Genomic DNA, 23,690 nt, shown 5'->3' with positions numbered 1-23,690 from the left:
TGGCAGAAAGTCACAGTGCTGCCGAAAGACACAGTGCTGTAGAATGTCTCAGCAGTAGTTACCAGTAGAGTGTGTTGTGAGTGATTTTTATGTGGCTGGGAACGATGAGAGAAACATGCTCCAGTTCAAACATGACACACTCCGTCACACACTCAGCATGCAGCAGACACGTTTTGATGCCTATCATGTTTGACAGACTTCCACATTCACCCTCTACAGACTCAACATAACAGTCAGCACAAAGCAGACACTCTGAACATTAAATCATCTAACACTCAGCACAAATTCAATGCTGAATTTACTATGAACAAACCAAGCACACAGACTGTTTCCTCACAAACCTGTCAGAGCCACACTGTTTAAATCAGCATTCTCCAATAACTGCACAAGACAGTAAGTATAAACCTCACATGGGACCTTAACCAGTTTGTTGAGACCTGTGATGAATACCGTAGTGCACTGTTGTTTAGGTTGAGGCTACTCTCCCACAGTCTGTAAGGTGATATTTAAGATCTTTTGTCCATCCATCAGGTGTGGGATATGGTCACAGGACAGAAGATGAAGGACCTCGCATGTCACGATGCTACCGTTCTCTCCTGTGACGTCTCTCCTGATGGACGACTTTTCTCCACGGCGTCAGCCGACATGACGGTGAAGGTGAGAGGGAAAGAGGGGCAGTGGGAGAGAAACGTGTGCATGTGTGGGTGGAGTATGTGGTTTAATTGACTTTGCTTGATGAGTTTACATCATGAGGAGAAACAACAGAGTGACTGGGGAGTCTCATGATGCGTTTTGTGGTGTTGTAATGTGATACAGCCGCCGAAAGCAATACAATCCCTCAGTCGCCGTGTGGCTGGATTCTTTACGGTTTTGGTGTTGTCTCAGGTAGAGCACGTCAAGGTTTTTGAGTCGTTCCTATTATTGAATCTTCAGTTTACAAACACTGTACTGCTATCATCAAGGTCTCAGTGGTCTTAAGAGTCAAGGGTGAATATTTTAAGACGCATCTGTAATCATCTCATTGAACTGATCGTATTTATAGTGCGTCACTTAGACTCTCCCGAATCAGGAGGCTGTGACGGAGTCCAGATGACCGGCTCACTCGCCAACTCCCTTTGAGCGTTCTGACCTTGGCGCTCAGTCCTGATTTACAGCCGTGCTGATGTGATGAGCTGCCGACAGAGGCAGCGTTCTATGACTGCCCTAGTGTCGGACAGGCCAATTACACAGCCTCTGCACGACAAAGAAAGAGCCTTTTTTTCTCTCCCAGTTAGTCATCACCACACCGATACTGATTTAAATTGGGATGGCAGCTGTCTGTGCACACCCATAGTGATAGAATGATGACAAAAGTGATTTATTTATCCAGAAAGGTGAAGTGAAGAAGTACGGCATTGAGAGTTTCAGGCAGAGTCCTCTAGAGCCTTACTGTGTGCATGGGAAAAGAAGGAGGGGCCAGTTTGTTATGAGACAGGCTTTCTCTTGTCTCTGTACCAAAAGCCACACTCATGGTATAGACAGTGAAAGGGACGTTACTTTTGGTGCTTTTTTTTTACACAGTGTGTGCGAACCTGGGATGGAGGCTCAGTCAAAGCATGTTAATGTTGATATTATGTTTCTGTTCCAGTTGTATGAAATGGCCGTACCATACTATCTGTGCACCTGACTGATATCAGGGTAGATTTGTTTGTGTGTGGGAATATATGTGTAAACGAGTAAAATAATTTATTTTCTTATTTATTCATCATACCTATTCCATCGAGAATAAATTCTTTATGGAAAAGAATGGAGATGGAAAGCACAGTCAGTATATTTTTATTAGACTGCCTTGTGGGTCATGGCAAAACATGTGTAAAGATTATTGGAGTGAATTCTTTAAAATGTAAATTTCTCTAAATATCATTGGTGATGTCATTCTGATACAGTCTGAATGCACTGCTCCCCCCCCTTTTCTCTCATGAATATGTGTGAGGCTTACGCTAAAATATGAGGTGTGTTTGCATTGCAATCCATGTATCATTCACAATATAGAACTGTATCATATGTTATAGTCTGAGTGAGGCATCAGAGGTGTGTGTGCGTATGTGTGCTTATGTTGGGCGTGTGTGTGTGCTTGTGTGGGTGTGTGTGTGTGTGCGCGTGTGTGTATGTGTGTGTGTTTTCAGACTGACATTAGGCAGATGGCTCTGCTGTTCATTAGATCCTCCAGCAGTGGTTGGTCTAGAGGCCACACTGCCCACTCTTGACCGCTGCACAGAGAAACAGTCATTACCTATTCAGCCCACAAACCTTCTGCTCTGCACAGTGTGTGTGTGTGTGTGTGTGTGTGTGTGTGTGTGTGGGTTCTTCAGTGTAGAGGAGTGAGTGTGTGTATGTGTGTGTGTTTACCCAGTTAGTGACTGCCACCCAGCCAATGAACTGCTGTTCTTATATTACTGCTGTGAGTTTGACTTTGCTTGACTTTGTTTCACTCTATTATACAGCCTTTTCTTTCTCTCTCCCTCTCTCTCTCTCTCTCTCTCTCTCTATATATATATATATATATATATATATATATATATATATATATGTATCTGGTTCTGTCTCTCTCTATCTCTCTCTTTCTCTCTCTCTCTCTTTCTCTCTCTCTCTCTCTCTCTCTCTCTCTCTCTCTTTCTGTCTCTGTCTCTGTCTCTCTCTTTTCTTGCTGTTTCAATTTTTGTTTTGTCTCTGTGTGGAAGTGTGTGGCTCTGCTTTCTGGAGTGACATTTGCAGACATGTCTTTAACAGCAGTGTTAATTAAGCTGCTGGTGTTCTCTTTACACCAAACCACCGCAGCCCCATTAACACTGTGGACATCAATGACGTATTCATTCTCCAGCCGCTATTTGTACACACACACACACAGACACAGAAACAGAAACAGACACACACACACACACACACACACACACAGATGCTGCGTCGTCTGTCTGTCTCCAGTTGTGTGTGTGTGTGTGTGTGTAATGAAATAAAGCACTGTATTACTCTCTTGTCCTCTCAGTTTTTCTTTGTGACCTTCAGACAAGAACAGGACATCACATTGCAGCTCTGCCAAAGCAGCTTTTTAATTCTAAGCCATGTTCAAGCCTGTCCATCAGCCATCGCAAAGAGACAGAGAGAGAGGGAGAGAGAACAAACATCAACCATTTCATCCAAGCACTGTCATGATGATTAGCTGAATGCAGAGCTGCTTGGAGGGATAAGAACTTTGAACTGAACTAAAATGAACTAAAGAACTACTTCAATTAAGAGGCAGACCATGTAAACCTGGATTAAATTATACATTTGACACGCAGTATGTGGTTCAGTAATACAGTGTATAGATGTGTGTGTGTGTGTGTGTTATGAGCTCTAAGAGAGTCTGTTAAGTTCTCTGACGGGTCGCTGTGTTAAAGAGAATACTAAATGTTGTTTGTTTTTGCTGTCGAACTGTTAAACAGGGATGTGCATGTCATGACTCTCCCCTAAAAATCCTGTGCTTAGGTTTGGAGCTGCACGTCATGGGAAATGGCGCATCTGCTGAAAGGGCACAAGGACTGCGTCCGAAGTTGCCGTTTCTCCTGGGACAGTCAACGGCTGGCGACTGGTGATGACAATGGCGAGATCAGAGTGAGTTGTGTGGGATGGAGCAGGAAGAAGAGAAATGGGAGGGCTGATAGGATTGAGGGAGGAGTTCTTTGTTCCTTTGAAAGGCAAAGCTGAATATAAGAGATGATGTAAGAAACTGCTTGTGTGTGTGTGTGTGTGTGTGTGTAAATAAAAGAGAGGAGACAGATTCGTTTTATTTCTGTTTTCAGAGATAGCTTTTCTCCTATAAAAAAAAAAAACATTATTCACGTCTCCAAAAATCTCTCTTGTTCACTATCTTTTACACACCCATTGCTGCAAACAGGGCCCAGCACGCACTACTGGTGTAAACTGCAGGAGTCTCTGCAAGCGGGGCTCTGTGTTCATCCATTAAAGATGCAGTGCAGTGAGAGAGAGAGTGAGACAGAGAAAGAGTGTGAGAAGCCTGCAGCAGACACAAACCGCTCTCTGATGGCTTCATTTCTGCCCTCTGGTCCTGCTTAACTCCTGCTCTCCATTTTTCATAAACTACATGCCAGAAAAGCACTTCAAGTGTGCTTGGTATTATTATGAGGATTTGGAAACGCTTACATATGTTGTTCCCATGGAAACGAAAGAGAGGAGTTTACCTTGAGGCTGTTTGTTGTTTTGAAAGGCCTTCTTCATTGGTGTATAAGTGAGCTTTAGATGTTTATGGCTCGTTTATTTCTCACATAGCTCAAACATATGTTATTGTGTTACATAAGAGAACATAACAAGGGGTGACAGGAAGCCGTGGCTATCCCAACAAAGATTTGTGTGTTAATTGTAACTGTTTATTTAATCCTGCTGTTTATGCTCTGTATCTCTTGTATTTGTCTGGCTAAGCTGTGGAGTATGCTGGATGGAACCCTGCTGAAGGTGTGCTCCAGAGAAAGCAAGGACTCCATGGATTCTTTTCACGGTGGCTGGGTGACAGACCTGCACTTCTCTCCTGACAACAGAGTTCTTGTGTCTACTGGCGGATACATCAAGGTACTGTTAAACACACAAATCCCTGAATCTGTTTAGTTTCATAACAGCATTACAGCCAGGTCGGTTTTCTTAGCTGTAGGGTTGTGTGTGTGTGTGTGTGTGTGTGTGTGTGTATGTGTGTGTAAGCGCATGTGCATGCTCACATACATTTATGTGAGTCACGTCTATGACTATCCTTTCTAGAGAGAAATTGTAACCCTAGGTTGAGGCAAAGCCACTCTTTCATTGGCTGCCTGGAGAACAGGGTGATGTAATGCATGTGGGGTTTGAGTTTTGTTCGATCGTTGTGTTTTTTTGTTGTTTATGTTTTTTTTTTCAAACAGCAGTTTGTATCCATTACTGCGTGGGCACAGCAGCCTCCCTTTCATTTTTCTGTTCAGTAGCCGATTCCACTCCTCATGGTCGCCGTCATTTTGCTACTACTTTAGGCTTGGATTGCCTCATATCAGACCCTCTACAATTCAGTTGCAACGTAGCTGCAACCACTTGAGAGCCCTTCAACTTCATGCAACAAATTTCACGCAAACACGGCTCAGCACACAGATCATTTGAAACATCACATGCGGCTATTGTTGCAGCCAAAGTTGAGCAAAGTTCATAAGCACAGTTTATGAAGACGTACGTGGCCCAGTTTAATCTCGTTTGCATAACAGTTACAGCTTTAAAATAACATGTTAGAATATGATATTTTGACTCCAGTTATAGACGAACAGCAGTTATTATGTGCCACATTGGTACATTGGCACAAAAAGGTTCATTTTCAAATTTGGAATTTCAGCCTTTATCACATTAGACATGCAAATCAGTCTATCTGCATGATTCATTGCCCTTATGCTTGCTTGCCCGTGCCATTTTGGCCCGTCCCTGCGCACTACTTTGGCACCCAAAACAGGAATCCTTGAAATTCCATATTACTTGAGCGCTCATGCAAAAAAAACATGCACACAGGAATCACTCAGGCACATCTTTATATCTGCTCCCATAAACTTTAATTATATCACTGTCTTGCAACAAACAGGAATAACACACTATGATGTTGACCTCACCCATATAACCTGTGAGTCACAGTTTCGGTTAGCCCCTGCCATACTGTCCCCTGTCCCGTGATTCAACACAGCTGCCTCAGTCTGAAGGCTGATTGAAATGATGAATCATCAAGTGAGTGTGTAATGAGAGTTGATTGATGAATGTGCCTAGTGGGCAAGATCCAGTCACAAGTGATATGAGATGATAGATTAATCATTGTGTGTTGGTACAATTGTTTAGCTATCAGTCATCATTAATGAGACTGACTGGAGTGAATTTAACAGTGTCATATCATGTAAAACCTTCAGACGAGATGACTGCATATGCATACATACTGTATCAGAAGACTATTAAAACTGGGGTTCAGGTTCCACTCGGTAGTTCCATTTTAGCCCCCTACCAAAAATTCCTTTTTGAAATGTACTTTCTTTAGATGGAGGCAGGTTTTGTAGAACTTGCAATTTTCTTTTGCTCTCGAACCAAGCAAGTAGGATACAAGACTCATTTGAGCAAGATAGACTTGTACTGTATACCTGACAGATTTACCACTGTTGCGGTATTTTTTAGCCTCTTAATTGCTGATACAATGGTAGCAAGTGGAATCTCGTGTTTTGTAACCTGTCTCGCACTTTCATTTTTATTTTGGGAGTTCTACCTCTTTCCACAAGGTGATGTAGCCTGCATACATTTTTTCATTTTAAGCCAGTACTGGTAGGAGACCACAATACAGTTTTTTAAGATTATACTGTACTGTGTATAACTATGATACGTTTCAAGGAAAAAATGAAAAGAACTTTTTTTGTGAGAGTTTATATTAATGTTAAGAATATTAATATGCGTCTCATTTTACGGTAAGTATACATATAAGTATCTCATCAGTCTGACCTTGGATTCTCCCTGTTGTTAATCAGATGGGATACATGTGTCTGACAACACGAAGGTCCTGTCACACTGAATGTGTTCTCCATTTAAGTTACGTGAATATTACACCTATACAGACTTATATGAATATGTGTGTATGTCTTAAGTTCTGTTGATGTGTGATGTGTGGATTGTTGTTATGTTCCCTTTTTGTTTGTCTCTGGTTGGGTGTTTTGCTCCTAGAGATGTCAGAGTGCCAATGATGTTTGTGTGACATACCCCCTGATATGTTCTCAGAGCCTGGCTCAGCTCCTTATTGAAAACAGCAGGCAGGTTCGCAAGGTGTCTGCTCTCCTTCTCTCTTCTCCTCTGTGCCTCTCTCCTTTATTTCTCTCTCTCTCTCTCTCTCTCTCATGCTGTCTGAAGGTCATCCTGTCTACCAGGATGTCTGGTGTTGTGCAGCATCTCTTTCCTCTCTTTGTCTCCTGTGTGAATGTGCTTGTGTTCTTGTTGAGAGACCAGGTCAGCTTGGCTGTCATTGTTTATGGTTTTTCAGGTTCTTAGGGGGCTACTGTTCCCTCAGGGACTGGTGTTTCTCCCATCCCAAAGAGCTTAAGTCTGAATGCTGTACCATAGTCCAAAATTCAGTACAAAAATTTGTACACAGTACAAAAATCTACATATCTACTGTGTCAGTGCTTGGTGCATCACAGTAGTAATACATTTTTCATGGAACCATATTTCCCACCTGTTGATTTAAACAGTGAGTCTTGGCAGATTCATGCAATATTTCACACAGTTATTGTAAACAACAAATTATTGAGTGAAGAATTTGTTTTATTAGAGCTTTAGCGAGGAGTATGTGGTACATCTCTGAAATAAATCCAGTTTGGTGAAGAGGACGTTTACAGTTATTGATGGCTGCATATTGTGGCAGTTTTATTGTGTTTTTCTCCCCTGTCTAGAGGAAATTTGTGATGTTCATCATTCCCTAGGCTGTCTGTCTCATCTGAAGTAGCGCTAGACTCATAAACAGGTGGTGTGTGTCTGTAAGTAGGTGTGTGAGTGAGCGTGCGCCCGTTTTTAAGCACATTTTATATCTATTGTTTGCCACTTAGCTCTCGTATATTTGAGCATATTCATCTTTGTTAGTGTGTGTGTATGTGTGTTTGTCCTGTAAATGTGACTGAATATCTTTGTGTGTTCTCTGTGATTTATGTCTATCTGTGCACTGTCTCTTTCATATCCAGCTCTGGCACACTGAAGACAAATGGCTATTACATTTATGTGTGTGTGTGTGTCCTATGAGAGATAAATAACAATAGACTGACAGTAAGATATTACCTGGTGAAGAGGGGAGAATGATGAAGAGGTCAGGCAAGATATTACACCTCCACGGGGAAAGATGCTCTGTAGCAATATTTCTCTCTCTTTCTCTATCTCCACACACACACACACAAACACACTCAGACACACACACACACACACACACTCACACACGGATACACAGCCTGCCATGGTTCTCATATTCCTTAAGCAAGAGGGTCAGTCTCTGTCTCTTACACAGACACACATGTACAGTGTCACACATCCTAAATTTCTCTCCTGTGTTTACCATTGTGCATTTGGGAGGCCCACAGTAATTCACACTCATCAGCCCCAGCCCCAGAGTGTACTGACCTAAATCCCTGTGAAAAAATACTCTAAAGCAATATGATAATGTTTAGCTTTACCTGTATAAAAACACCCATCAACTAACAACAACAAATTTGTCGTTCAGACGTGTTTGCGATTAATCTTGTCAGTATATGGGCTTAAAAAATACCTGTAACTAATATTTTGATATTATTTATTATTACTAGTAATAGGGTCCAGGAATCACAGGTATATATTATTAGTATTATTGTATGTAGGGCTATACCTTGACAAATGTTGGTGTTTTAAAGCAATGTCTCAAATTTCAGTTTACTTCAGTTTACAGAACTTTTTCTTGTTCTCCCAGCAGTAAGCTCAGTTGACATGAAGGGCAGTGTGGTATGAAAAGTGTTCGGTATGTGAGCTCCCCCAAGCATTGTCTGTGCTCCAGGCCTTGAGGTTAGTGTAGCTTGAGCATCTACTGCTCACACAGCACAGATGGGGTCAACACACACTGTTCTCCAGTGCAGAAAATGTAATGACATATTTAACGACGGCCAACCTTTTCCCTCGTCAGCGCAATCGCGGATCATTATGAACGCAGCTTGCTTTTTAAAGTGTAATTACAATGAAGTATTGTGCTCGGTGGAAAAGGAGTGTGACTAAGAGTCATCCGTGTGTCCAGTCACAGAAATGTGTGTCTGTGAGAAAATTTGATTTTGTCTGTTCTAGAATCTGTTCTAAAAGCCTGTTAGTTTTTTTGTTTTGTTTTGTTTTTGTTTTAAGAGTAGTCTTATGAGGTTAAGTGATGTATCCATAACTGTGAATCCCACTGAAATTTGGTATGGCATTTCATGATGATTGCATAGAAGTTACTGGCGGGGAATGTATGTGATTTAACCCTCAGTGAAACTTTTTCCAAGATGCTCAACCCCAAGTGCTCCAGCAATTTCTTTCTTTCTTTTCTTTTCTTTTCTTTTTTTTTCAGGGATTATCTGTCAGTGGAGTGCATGAGATGTAGACAGGTTATGTGGCAGCTGAAGTCAGTCATCACAAATTGACTATTGATCTCTATTGGAAAGATTAGGTTTCTTCATTTGAAAGGTGAGGCATGTCAGGTCATTGCTTAGTTTAAGTTTCAGTCTTTACACATCCGGTGGAAGTGTCAGTTTCCCCCACTGTCGATCACAAGAGTAGCTTTTAAAGACCTCGGTGTATTACCATATATAGGAAAAGCTGCAGTGTCGATTGTCATTAGTATTCAGCATTTTTCCATCTCTCCCATTGAACTTTCCCAATTCTCTCGGTTCCAAACCACTTTACACCTGTTTCACACCTTTGGCCTCTGACTGTGGTGTCACCCAACGCTCTGCTTTGGATTTTATCTACGTCATTCCCTCTAGGCAGGCGGAGGGCTTGTAGGAGTGGTGGCTGTAGTAGTGTGGTGATGTAATTTGTAAAGAGATGGAGCAGATGGATGGGTCAGAAGTTGAGATGGAGAGACCTGGCGGCTGCTGCTCATGTGCGTGTGATGGCTTAACCCCTTTTATCACCCTGCTACTATTCTTCAACCTTGACTGATTCTGAAAAGCTACAAAAACATCAGCCTTATCTTACTTTGTCACACCCCAGCTACCCCCCCCCCCCCCGCAACAGCATCGTTCATCATCCACCCCTCCATTTTTCCCTCTGCCTTGTACTCTCCCATTCTCTCTCATTCTCTTTTCTTTATCATGCCCTATTGCACCTGTGTCTGTTCGTGCAGCCACCCCCTTCCATTTGTTTTTCATTCTACTGAAAGACTTTTCTGTGCTTTTTGGACTGTGAAGTGGATGCTTTGATTGATCAGAGGGGGGTATCTGCATGTTTCGGATGTCTTAGGTGACCAGGCTTAACATGGGTGATTTGATGAAAGCTTATGGCTGCATGTGATGGGGGGTAATTGTGTGTGAGTGAAATGTTAAATCATGTCATTTGTTAAGGGAATGTAGAGACAGACTAAGGGTTTTTTTGGCTCTGGCGGATGGCATGTCAGGTCTGTAATAGCAATTCTGTAATTGTAGTCATATACAGAGGACCAAGCATTACAGGTCTCAGAATGAGTATTAGCTTGCTGATGTTTTGCTAAAAACAATTTGGTTAATTTTGCTAGAAATACTGTTGAGTAGGACTTACTTTACATTCTTTTGGTGAGAATATTTAATTCACAGTTTCAACGAGTAGTTTGGATGTCCATAATTAAGTCTGGTGAGAGGAGAAGCGTTTTTTTGTTAGCATTAGTTAATCAGGTCATTCACTAGCTCTGTTGCAGAGACTGACATACAGTCGTCACTCTTTAGGCTGTTTAGGTGATCCTGGTTAAGATTATAGATTATGAGGTGATCCTGGTTAAGATTATAGATTATGAGGTGATCCTGGTAAGATTATAGTAGAACCTCCAGGGGAGGATAATCTGAGGTCTCTCACAGCTTTCACCTGCTTTTCTTTGCAAGGGTCCAAAAGAATCATTAAACAGGCTTTAATGAAGCTTTGCTCACTTGTGAGAGATTATGTTTTCCCATTGCTTAGAGTGATGGTTTGAACAAGGTCACTCTGAGCTTGCCCTTGAGAGACAGACAGGAAGAGAGAGAGAGGGGAGTTTTGTGGTGGTATAAAGCTGTGTGCTTGATCATGACTAAAGCAAATATCCAAATGAAGGGAGTTATCGTACACAAGTTCAGACCATAATGAAAGACCTTGTTTCAGTTCTCATGGTGAAATGGAAAAAATCTCCACCAATTGTTAATCAGCCCAGTGCCACACAGATTGTGTTATTTGAGTATTGCAGCCTGTAAAGTAACTGAAATACAGTTCTCCCAGGTCATTCAAAATTCACATCCCAAAGATACATTATCTCAACCAATCAGCATACAGCTAGGCTGAACAAAGCTCTGTGTGACGGTGAATGGGGAGCAAAAGACTCAGCTGCAGGGACCTGTGTCCTAATTCTAATCAAAGTTCCAGATTTCCTTTTTTGCTTTTATTTGATGGGCTGATATGGCTCATGAGCCAGCGGTTGTTAATATGGTTGACGCGTTTTTCCCAGATAAACGAAAACTAATCATCGTTCATTAATCTATTAACTCCTCTGTTGTACCAAAAAAAAAAAAAACCAACCAAAAATGAAGGTCTGTACTGAGCTGAGGGTTTATTGAAGCAGTACATTAGTTATACAGACCCGCTTTACCTCCTTCAACCTATTACTGCGAACAGAGCCAACATGTCAGCTGCTTCCCACATCTGTCCATCCTCTTATCCCCTCTCACATCAAGAGCTCCCGTCAGCAGCGCTGGATCCAGTCGCTGCCACCGCTGTTTCCTCCGTAAGAGGAGCCATTTCAGGCAACGGCGTGGTAAGATTGAGGAGTGTGTGACCGTGTGAGAAATAGTCCTTCACTGACAGATTTTTGAGAGGTGAAGTGCAGTGCAGAGATTTCTCCTGCTGGAATTCTGTGCAGGAGGCAGCTGTGGCACAGACCTTCTGTAAAGCCTGAATTCATCCAATCACTGTCAACTCTCCCTGCTTGTTCTTTTTTTTGCAGATTATAATTCACTGTCAGAGTAATCATTAGTTTACTTATTTTCAGTAAACACTCATTTTGCACAGACATCACACGGAAACACTAATGCAAATGAGATTATAGAAATGTTATGTCTGCTGAATAATGTAGTAGTTAGTTGTTATTTTCCACTTGGTTCCATTTTCTTTTGCAGCATGTAGCCCAAAAATGTCGCTTATTTTCTGTGATACATTTATTTAATACATTTGCTTGTGGTTCAGAATAAAAATGCCACATGCAGAGAGTCGACAAAGCTCTTCTTTAAAATGCCCTTTGTGTCTGACAAAGCCTTAGGAGCCCATCAAAGGTCATTTTGTTGTTGTACATTAATGCGTGTGAGAGATGGCGTTAAGGATGGTCAGTTTCATTTTGTGGAGATTGCTAAGTAGAGTAGGGAAGTGTTCTTTGTATGTAGGAAGTAAAATCTCTCAGCCCTGAAAAGTAGATCAGTACTGTTTCTCTGAATTTATTGAGCTTTTTCAGAATTTATTTGAGTTCAAGCCCTGCATTCAATCCTGCACTGCTCATTAAAACCAGTTTAACTGTTTCTGTCTCTGGGGAAAGGAGATTTTGTCTCTCTGACCCACTGAGAAATGTGAGAATGTGATTTGGAGGAAAACAAGAGAGGGAGAGAAAGTGTCTGCCATCTGACAGAAAATGAGAAAGATGAAGGAGTAGAGAAAAGACATTTAGCTTCACTAATATTGTGAAATTACATTTTTTAATATTTAGTGATGTACAGCTCAATAGATTACTGAAATTCTCTGTGTATATAAGTGTACGCACAGACATATGATAGCTACTTGTTGTAAGACCAGTGAGTGGAGCTCTGAGAGGCTATGAATGACAAACACACACACACACCCACACACACACACCCTTCAGCTGCTTTCATGGCTCAGTGATCCTAGCCTCATGGCTGCTGGCAGTTAGTCTGTCAAAGTCTGTCCACAGTAGAGAGACAATCTGGATGTCTGACAGCACTGTCTATACCCTGACGTCAACACACACACACACACAGACACACACAGACACACACACACGCATACACACACTTACTGCATACATACCATATTCATTTACAGGATAAATGTTCATATGCATTCACACATACAATAAAACACACACACACACAAACACACACACATTGTGCCACAGAGGGACAAGTGGAGTATTCAGACAACACCTTCAGATATCTCAGTCAACCAAAAAAGAGAGGAAAATAGAAGGATAGAAAGGGAGGAATGGAGAATGAGGAGAAGAATGAAAAAAGGTTGTCTCTGCATCAATATTTCAGTTAGTGGAGTCTTCGATGAATAATTTAGCCTTTATTTCAGAACTAGTCTTCCCCACTCCGTCTGACGGTGGATTTCGGAGGAGTGCAGTGGCTTTGAGCTGTTCCCTCTCTTCCAGTTCCTCTCTCTCTGTCTTACACTTAATGTCTCTTTATCCATCCTTCTATTTATCCTTCTATTTTCTCTGCCCAAAAAAGGCGTACTACACAGGGAAGCACATATATGCACAATGAGCAAACACACCCACTCACATGTTCCGTGGTGGGTACACGTACATTTACACACACATATACATAGATGCATGGTGAGAAGACAGAGCTCCTATCTTTGTGTGCATGTGTATGCAGATGGAGGGAAAGGATTAACATTGAATGTACCCCCTGCAAACACGTTTATGACATGTGAGGGCACATGGAATGAGGAGTTGGAGCAATATCTATGTGGTAATTAAGGCTCATTCTGTGTGTGTATATGAGTGTGTGTTAGTGGGGATGTGCATACATGTTTTGTCTCATTAAATCAGCTTTTCTTTGATGAACAGAATGAGATTAGTGTCTGTTCGACAAGACAACAGTCCAGCACTAATGAGACAAACACACACACTTGTATTAGTGAGACTTTAATTCAGGGACTTGGCAATGTCATGCTCCCTCCTCTCTTTTTATATTCCCCCCTTTCTCAGCCTTGGATTCTCTCTATCTTTATCTGTCTCTGCCTCTCCCATCCCATTTGTCATATGAACTCCTCCTTTCTCTGAATAGTGGCAAACAAACGGGTTGAGTAGCCATCCAGTCTGGGTTTTTCCATTGTAACCCACACCTCAACCAGATGGCCATTCTATGAGTGATTTATGAGTGTACGAAAGAGTGTGTGTGTGTGTGTGTGCATGCGTGTGTGCATGTGTGTATAAATTAAAATCACAGAGAAAACAAAGGAGAGGGCATATGCTTATGATTTTTTGTCCCATTTACACATAACCCAGCTGTAAAATCTGTGTGTGAATGCAAGAGTACTTTTCACAAGATAGTACGGTAAACGTATTATAATGTCTTAGTAAAACAGTTATAACACTACAACACCTTACACTGCAGATACACTTCTTGTTATTTTCAAGAGGTTCGATTGGTGAAAAACATCTGTGTGTATTTTTGGATGTTTTTTGCATTTTTATGTAACTGTGACTGTAGTCAAACTGATTTGTGGGTGGTGTGTGTGCGTTGCATGAGATCATAAACCCTCAGTGTGAAATTTGGCGATTTGTGTGCATGCCTATGTGTTATTGTGTGAATTATCAGGCACAGCTTGCTGCTATTCCTTTGAGTTATTTCCTCACCCACTAGTGGACCTCATGCCAGGCATCATCTAAATGGTGGGACATAGTCTCTGAGGCAGTTTTTTATCATCGCTCTCTGCTGTCTCTTCAGATACATATGGACAACCAGCATTTGGCCATTAAACCTGCACTATTGATTTTTCTCTCCTTCACTCATTCTCCTATCAAACCTTCCATTCCTCACCATTCACTGTTAATCCCTTTTGTGGAGACCCTGAAGACTCCGTCCCTTCATCTAAATCCTTTTTTTTTTCCCCCATACTCTCATTGTGTTGCACAAGGTGAGAGAGATGTTGCATAAATAAAGAAAGATAAAGAGAAAAATTGGTAAAGAAACCTCTGAAAGAGGGCGAAGGACGGATATAACCGCGTGACGATGTTCTGGGGAGATAAAAAACAAAAAGAGGAGGAGAGGTGGAGCTGAGAGTACCAGATTACACAACCTTGGAAATTTCAAGGTTATTGCTCCCAGTCTGAAATCCATCTCCATTTACACTTTGCCAGTTTGCCCTTATAGTAGGCTTCACTCCCGTTTAGTCCTCCTCTCCCTCAATGTGTTATGGAGTACAGAACATAGCTAAAGCCAATTAAATATATAAAATCATATTCTAGATTTCTAGTTGGAAATAGTCTTGTACTGAAGTATTGAAGTATAGTTACAGTGAAACAGACACCATAAATTAAAACTTGTATACATGAAGTGTGGTCTCCGGTGTGTAGTGTATCAACAACAGTAGTGAATTTATTTTCACCTCCAACAACTCTAGTTAATTTATATTTACCTTCAACAATCTGCAAGTAGCCTCCAGGACTGTGTAAGTGACCTTCTTAACTTAAAATGAAATATGGCTTCAATAACAACAAAAAAGGAGGAATGTCTCAGTGGCCTGCTCTACTCTGCAGACTGATTAAAGTGATGTCAAGGATACAGTAGGTTAGTCGACTCCCTCTCTCCCTCCCCCTCGCTCTTGTTTCCCCGTTCTCTCCGTTTGTTTGTCCCCCCTGCCCAATTCACATCTATCCCTCTGTCATGTGCACAGGGGCACTGTGCAGCCTGTACGATGTCATGGCCGGGCAGTGTTTCACTAAAGCCCGCGTTCTCTGTGTTCTCATCTATTCCTGTCTGTCTCTGCCTCACAGCCCTCTGCAGTAGAGCAAGCATCTAAATTTGGGTAATGAAGGAAACTGCCAGCTGCTCTGCCTGTGTGTGTGTGTGTGTGTGTGGGAGAGAGAGAGAGAGAGAGAGAGAGAAGTGGAGATTGGGGCTTGGATGGGGGATGGATAGAGAGAGACTGTTAAAAACACTTTCATTTTATAAACTTAATGGATTGATATGACAAATGCACAAGTATTTTGAGAGATGGAGAAGTGAAGGATAAAACGATGAAGAAAGAGTGCATAAGAACATGTGCAACCATGGCGCACAGTGAATAATTCAAAGGCATGTTGATGACATCTCCATCAGGGTTGCGTAATATTGCCTCTCGGTGTGTGTGTGTGTGTGTGTGTTTGTGTGTGGTGTGTGAGTGAGACTGTGTGTGGTAGCCCCTTGCTGTGCACGCCGATCTTCAGATGCATCCAGTTCTCTCACTCTGCTTCATATTTATAGAATGGGGGAGGTTGACATGTTTTCCTTCTCCTTCTTCATCTATTCCACAACACTTTCAAAAAACCTCACTGTGGCAGGTCCTGTTTTACCCCACTAATTCTTAAACGGCCAGTCCCTGGTGTTCTTCTTCTGTACGTGGTCTTCATATTTATGTAGCTATCCTTCCCATCTGTTCCTCCCATTTATCAGCCTCCCAAACCACTGCTGGTTCTCTTTACCTTACAAGCATCAATGTCTGTTCATTTTCTCTCTGTCTCTCTCTCTCTCCCTCTGTCTCTCTCTCTCTCTGTTCTCTTACATGTTCCATGTTGTAGTCGTTACATACACAACCAAATTGTGTTCCTCGGTCTACCATACAGCTCGATAATGAAGGATTTCTTCCTTGGCACCACTTTAAAAACCCATCCTGTGTTTTGCCCTGACAATCCACGATGACGTGCAGATATTTTTTCATAACGGGTTCTTATTGTCACCGCAAAGAGGTGTATACAGCGTTGAAGCCATATGCTGCATATTAACACAAGATTAATATAAATCCCTAATGGGATCTCATAGAAGTTTATCTCCCCCACACAGATTCATAGTTAATGTCAATATCATTTAACATACTTGTATAGGAATGAATGTTGCGGTCTGAATGCTAATGGTTAAATGCAGTTGTATATGGGAGTTGGTTTAAATGTTTCTGGAACAGCATGCAGACTGGTCCTCCATCTCCTGTTATGGCTCCAGTGCAGTGGAGCAGAAATCAATGAGCGAACATGTGTCAGAAAAAGCCTGTGAGCTCATCACATTAAGGCTATATGTGGATATGTGGCTCATTAAGAATCCCTGCCTATAGTGAATGTTTGACACAGTACCAGTCGGAGGGTAGGTAATTCCTCCCGGACCACTACTTTGAAAACATGCCTAAATAGATGATGTGACGGATCCAGATGAAGGAGGTCTCTGAGCACGCTGTGATAATTTCCTAAGCACAGCTCTCATTGCACACGCAGCACAAGGTTCAGTCACTGTGCATACATTTACCTGGGCTTTCACTCAGGATGTTCAAAAGTACTACACTCAGCATGTTTTGTGTCTGTAGTTTTGTGGAAAGAAAGTGTTGGGTTGACATACTTTGACTACATTTTTATTTGGTACATGTTTACCGATGGTGTAATGGTGCAGAAGAATTACATCAATTTTAGGAATATTAGACAACAGTAGCCAGCAGTTTTAGGTTTGAAAGACTTCAGACCATCCACACATCACATGTTTTCACCCAGGACAGTATTTTTGTGTAGAGGTGAGCTGGCATTGCATTTGTAGTGTAAGCATCCATAGACAATAGACATTTACTTTATCAGAACGGCATGCAGAATGCTGAGTTAGAAATGCTGAGGTATTCTCAGTGCTGAGGTATTATTCCCGTGTGTGTGATTGCTGATGGTGGCCTTGTCCTGGCCTGCTGTATCAGTGAGTCCTTCACTAGAGAAGGTGCAGATGGTTTTCACAGTGCTGCTGCTCTCAGTCTGCTCAGGCAGAGTTGGTCCAGTTAAATGCAAATGAGACATACTTACTCACTCAAAGGGCTATGTGATTAATGGATATCCTGCATTTGTGTGTGTGTGTTTGTGTGTGTGTGTGTGTGCGTGTGTATGGAGGGGGGTATGGACGTGGATAAACAACTATGGTGGTTTGACACATCTGTTCATGCTGCTGACATTTTCCCAGTGAGCTTGGAGTTGGCCTCCTTTTTAAAAAATGAAGTTGGAATCGTGTATGTGCCACCGAGGGTAAATTAGTCTACTACCTTCTCTTGCCTCTTATTAAACTTATTACTATGGAGCACATATATTATAGAGAGCATCTGCACACACACACACACACACACACACACACACACTCGCACACACTTTAAGGGAAAGTGCCTCTGTTGGTCTATATTGTACTTTTTTATATTACACCACTTTTCATATTTTGTTTCTTATTATTCTTTAAAAAATAATATGTGAATTATTTTCTGATTGTATTTTGTTGAAAAATATTGAATGGCTTACCTGTGACCTGTGGTTGACCTGTGTTTACATTCCTTGTGACCTCACCTACCTTCCTCCATCAAGGTGCATTTGGTTGATTAACCTCTGCATTGCCTAAAGCTGACTGCCTGCAATGGACCCAATAAATGACTGTATTTAGGTGGAATGCTGTAAACACCGTTGGGTTTGTAGTGAGGTCTCCTGTCCATTACAACTGTCATTTGCAAGTGTTCACACCACTTTGATGACACTGTATTTTAACCATTTTCATGAAGCACACTGCCCACGTAGCAAAACAGTGACAAGCTGAAAGATACAGGGATTTTGTATGGTCATTTTAACCTTTTGTTATATAACTTTATTGTAAGTCGCTAATAAGTTGCTTATAAGATGCTAAAATATTTCATGTTCTCTTTAATTTTGGAGATTTAGCCTTTTTTGAGATTTGCCACCTAATATTTAGCTGACAGAAGGGAGTTCTCACAGTTCTTTTTTTCCCCCTCGTTAGCTTTTAACTCCAAAAACAAGCCTCACTCGTTGCCGTGGTTGACAGAAATGATTCCATTACTGTCAGAAACATTTTGAAATGGCTCTTGAAAATGTTTCTTTCTAACAAAGCTAGAGGCAGTTTCACAAACATTTCAGTGACCTAATGACCATGGGGTAAGTAATATCAGAGCATGCGTCTAAATGTGTCGAGTCCACGTGTCTAATCTTAAGCTCTCTCCCTTTATTCTTCCAGTGGTGGAGTGTGGAGAGGGGAGAGGCTTTGCAGACCTTCTATACCAATGGAGCAAATCTGAAAAGAGTCCATGTGTCACCGGACTTCCGCACCTTTGTTACCATCGATAACATCGGGATCCTTTACATTCTCAAGAGGGTGGATTGAGGAGCCTCTCAAAATAACTTAAATAAAGATTACAGGGACCATGTCAGTATTCTGAGCTACTGACTGTGATGGCAATCACCTTCTGTTCCTGGAAAGAGAGAAGTGTCGGGTGTTTTTCTACAACTTTTTCTGGCGCTGTTATGTTTTCACGTAATGAACTGCAGGAATTCTGCACCGTTATGAATTCTGTACCGTTCTGAATTTGATATTTTTGGGTCTTGAAGAGGTGAATGACTTTCTAGCAAATTCTCTGTGTTTTTTGAATATCAAATTGTGCTACTCGCATTTTAAAATAAGCCTCTCTAAAATATTTCCTCACCATATTGCCTCTGTGCCTGTGAGCTTAGCGAGGCCTTAATCTCCCAAAATATATTTCTCTAAGGAACACATGATGACTGGTGATGTGTCGGATTGAGTAATGTGCTGAACTAAAAGCACCATACTTAAATGCTTAGGTTCCAGCTTGGGGAAGAGGTGTTTGCCATGGCTATATAATTATACCATTAATGTAGCAAGCTTTGGAATGCTTTAAATGTAATAACCAGTCAATGTGCGTATGTGAAAATGAGTTTCTTACTCTGTACTGCCTATCACACATGACTGGTAGCATTGTTTACTACAGTTGATTGATTTTGTTGACTATGGATAAATGACTGTGAATGCCATAAATACTGGGAGACGTGTCACCAAAACAAAAGAGGAGAAGAAGAAAAAGTAGAATTGTGGCCACATCTTGTAAGATGAATATGATTTGACAATCCTTTTCTCTCCGGCCTATACACTAACAGTAGAGATGTCGGTGCGTGTGTGTGCTAGTTGACCCACCGTTCTGCCTTGACTTCGGTCCTTCAGATTGTGCAACTGCACATTTCTACTCACATACCCCCTGAACAAGACTTAATGTGATTGTGTGGTCTCAGGTGAAGTCAGTATGGCACTGTTTATATGTTTTGCATGATAATTTTGTATTTTCTGTTCGAATAAAAATATGATTCTGTTTAATAGACTACTTTTATCTCTATCCTCCCGTCTACTTAATCGTGTTTCACTCATTTATTCAACCTTTTCTTCATAAATAAAAAATAAGATGATGAGTTTGTAAGTTAGAAAGATCCATGTCCGCAGTGCTTGGACTAGTAGATGTGTAGAAAATAGACCAATATGAAGTGATAACATGGAACTGAATTGTGTAGATGGTGCTTTAATCTGGAGTATGTTCTCCAAATTCTGTCTGACTTATTCTGTTACAAGCATGAGCTTTTTGAACACCAGTGTATCAATTTAGAGAGAAGCTGCTCCATCTGATTTTGTAAATGTCCACTGTGTGGTTGTGATAGTCACACTGACAGTGTACGTATGTTTGAGTTTGTGTATTCTGCAGCTTTATGTGGAGTGTAGGTGATTGTGTGTGTGTGTGTGTGTGTGTGTGTATGTATGTGAATGTTCCAGCTTGTGCGCGTGAGCGTGTGCACACGGATTCTTCAGGGCTAACAGTGCTGACATAGCGCGGGTCACGCCCTGTCAGTTTGTGACACTTCTGTTGAAAGCTGCTTGATGTGAGAGGACAGGATGTTGCTTTGCCAGCCCTCCTCATCCTCATGGCTTATGGAAATGTCAGAGCCAGACAAGGAAAGATGTGACTATATGCCATGATTCGGCCTGACATCAGATGAAAACAAAAACAATCGAATGAGCTTAGATTTATACAAACACATTCCGTAAATATTTAACATTGAGATTTTCTTTTATTTCTTTGCATGGGAAATCTTTTATTTTATTATGTAAATAAATACTTAAATAGATACTAGATGGTCTTCTGTACACTATAAGCTTTACCTACCATATGTTCAGTAGCATCATATAGAGTAAGAGAAAATTAGTAGAATATACCTATAGGGTTAGTTGACAGTATTTATCTAAAAATACCGTTAGGTACCGTTAGTATAATCCAACTCCTGACCTTCCAGCTGAAACTGATGAAATACAGTAGAGACTGAACAGAATGGAATCAATAGTGGGTTTGATCACAGCTCGACTTTCATTTTATCCAATCTCTACTTCCATTGATCCTTTGCATGTGTGTCTGTGCTCATATCACTGAATAGCCCTAGAGAGCATTAGAGAGCACTAACCCTGTAATCTGATCCTCAGTGGCAACCAGAGCCTGCTCATGTATGGACAAACTTCAACATCACTTTCTTTATGTGGTGATGGCAATAATAATAACTAAAAGATGAATTTGTTTATTTTAGTTTTGGTCTGTGACATAGGCCATATATGAATATGCTTCCAGCTCATAGTCTGAAATGCCTTTGTATCTGCAGATCAACTGACTTTTTTAAATGAAGAACTGAGTGGTAACACGTTGTTGATTAAATACTTGATATCAGAAACTGAACTCTGACACACTGCAATTCAGTGTCAAGAATGGCATTTTCGATAGTTGTAATGTTAGTAAATTTAATCTTAATATGTTCAAGTGAGTAGAGAAAGTTCCAAAACATTAAAACCTCTTAAATTAATCACAATCAATCACTGAAGGAAACTTTAAGAAGCTCTGTCTACTGTCTAAGCTTTAGCTGCCAGATGGATCTTTGGTTAAACCAAGGGCAAATTTATTTCTCCCACAGTGCATCAAGTCTAAATAATTATTTATGAGCAACACTGTCGAGTGATGATGCTAGCAAGATAAGAACTAGTGGATCATGACAAGCTACTCAGATTGTAATTAATCATGATAAGAACAATACATCTTTGCAGCAAATGCGATAATTGTAAAGTCATTTATCACCTCCAGTTCAAATGCAATTCTTGATATCTCAGGCCCATCATTTCAAAGCTACAGTGACTTGTCATAATGGAGAGAGTCTTCCAGTCATAGGGCTGATAATAATGTCATTTGACAATGTAGCTACCAAAACAGTGTATGCTGAAAAATATATAAAAAAAAAAAAACCCAAAACACACCTTTTAGCTTTAATTTAGAGCAGACCTCTAGTGAGCATTCCTAAGAACATTCCAAAGGAAAGCGGCATTAGAGTATATTTATCCTTGTTTTTCCCTGAAGTGCTCCGTCTCTCCTGCCTGCTGAGAGGTCCATGTCTAATTAAAGGGGTCTCAGAGAGGTGTGCTCAGTGTTCTTATTACACACTGCCATATCTTGTATTAATCACCGTCGAGAGTTGCTGGTAATTAAGAACATTTCAGTGTCTGCCTACTGTTCTGGGAATTGGCACAAGGAGCCCTTCTGTCGCTGTTACAGTTATTAACTGTTTTTGCTTGTTTTTTTACCCCCTTTTTTCTGAGCATTTTCTTCTGATGAATGTGTTCGACTTATTGGGTAGTATATATATATATATAGTATATAAGTAGCAGCAGGATTATAAGTGGTATAATTGAAATGCACTCTCCCCAGTCCCCCCCATTCCCTTGCCCTGCTGTCCAAGCGTCCAAGCTTAGTGTTAGGACTGAAGGAGATTCTGGATGCATATGCTGGTTCCTCAGGTTTATTAGATATGCAGGGTGAACAGAAGACTTCTCAGAACTTACAGGCTTTCAGGTTTATTGACACAGGCTTCACAACACATCGACAACACAACTCCACACAAATAAATGAGGGAAAACCAGGAATATTTATACAAAACAGAACAGGACTAGGTTAACAAACCCAGGTGCAACTAATGATTAAACTAACAAGGGGAAGCAAAGGAAACCAGGAAGTAACACAAAAATAACCAGCAAGGGGGGAGAGAGAGAACCAGGGTGTGACACTTTGATACCCCCTTCACTAGACATGTTAATTCTTCATCTGGAGCTCTGCATAAAATGGAGAACCCTCATTGTGCTAAAAGGACTTCATTTCCCAGAGGTCTTTGAGCAGGCAGGGTTTGAATTTAAGGCATGCAGCCCCATAACTCCTGTGTCTACAGTCTGAGCTAGATTAAATACCACCCCCCTCCCCTTTACTGCCTTCATTTTCCCACTCATAAAATATTCAGCACTCCTATTTTCTTTTCTTCTGTAGCCTTCTACTCTCTCTCTCTCTCTCTCTCTCTCTCTCATACACACACACACACACACGCACACACACAAAACGCACTGTATGTATGTACATATATATATATTTTGTGTGTGTGTGTGTAAATGCTACATAATCCATTGCAGCATCCCTCCAGCCAATACCACCCACCGACTCACTGTAAGAGTCTAGCGTTGTGAATAATCAGTTGCCTACAGACCATTAAAGCAGAATAAACATTAGCTGGTGTATATTACATTATTATAACACTGGATTTTTTTACTTTTCACTCTACAGTGTGAAATTCAATTTTGTGGTTGAAGGTATCTCAATTCATTTTTATGTAAAACTGCAAAAATTCTAATTCTACTCTGATATGAGAAAGAAGCAGAAAGATTTTTCCTGTCAAATCTTGTATTTACATCAAATGGAGCTGAATTGTCATTATTTTTGCTGGCAACATGATTGATGTTTGAGAGTGATTTGTGAATAAGACTGACAGAAATGCCTGTGTCTTTTTGGCCATGTAGAGACACTGGGACTCTCTGTGCCAGAGTGTAGACTAGCTCTCAATGGGTTCTGACAGCAGCACAGTGTAGTCAAAGTCACAGTGGCTCCTTAGCTGCATGAAAACTCACGTTCATCTCTTTACAGTGACCCTGACAGAGTGTTTCTGTGAACCCCTCGTGTCACCCCATTAATATTCCCCCTCCCTGCTGCCCCCGGCAGAGAGTTTCCTGTCAACCCCGAGCCCAGTGCTCACGCGTGATCTGCCCCGCTCTCCCTTCCTGGACTTTGGCTGG

General features: G+C 41.2%; 1 protein-coding gene across 1 annotated transcript in view; it reads left to right on the top strand.

The window, feature by feature from the left end:
• apaf1 (apoptotic peptidase activating factor 1) overlaps positions 1-19,131 on the top strand; it is a 34,552-nt gene extending 15,421 nt beyond the window's left edge. The window contains exons 24-27 of the mRNA XM_030777194.1: positions 532-657; positions 3,505-3,630; positions 4,456-4,602; positions 18,723-19,131. Coding sequence (XP_030633054.1) covers positions 532-657; positions 3,505-3,630; positions 4,456-4,602; positions 18,723-18,869 — 546 coding nt within the window. The 3' untranslated portion in view covers positions 18,870-19,131. The remainder of the gene's footprint in view (positions 1-531; positions 658-3,504; positions 3,631-4,455; positions 4,603-18,722) is intronic.
• Positions 19,132-23,690: the final 4,559 nt, after the last annotated feature.

This window comes from Chanos chanos, chromosome 1 (assembly GCF_902362185.1).
Source record: "Chanos chanos chromosome 1, fChaCha1.1, whole genome shotgun sequence".
NCBI classification, from domain to species: Eukaryota; Metazoa; Chordata; class Actinopteri; order Gonorynchiformes; family Chanidae; genus Chanos; species Chanos chanos.
This window is presented reverse-complemented; position numbering and strand designations above follow the sequence as displayed.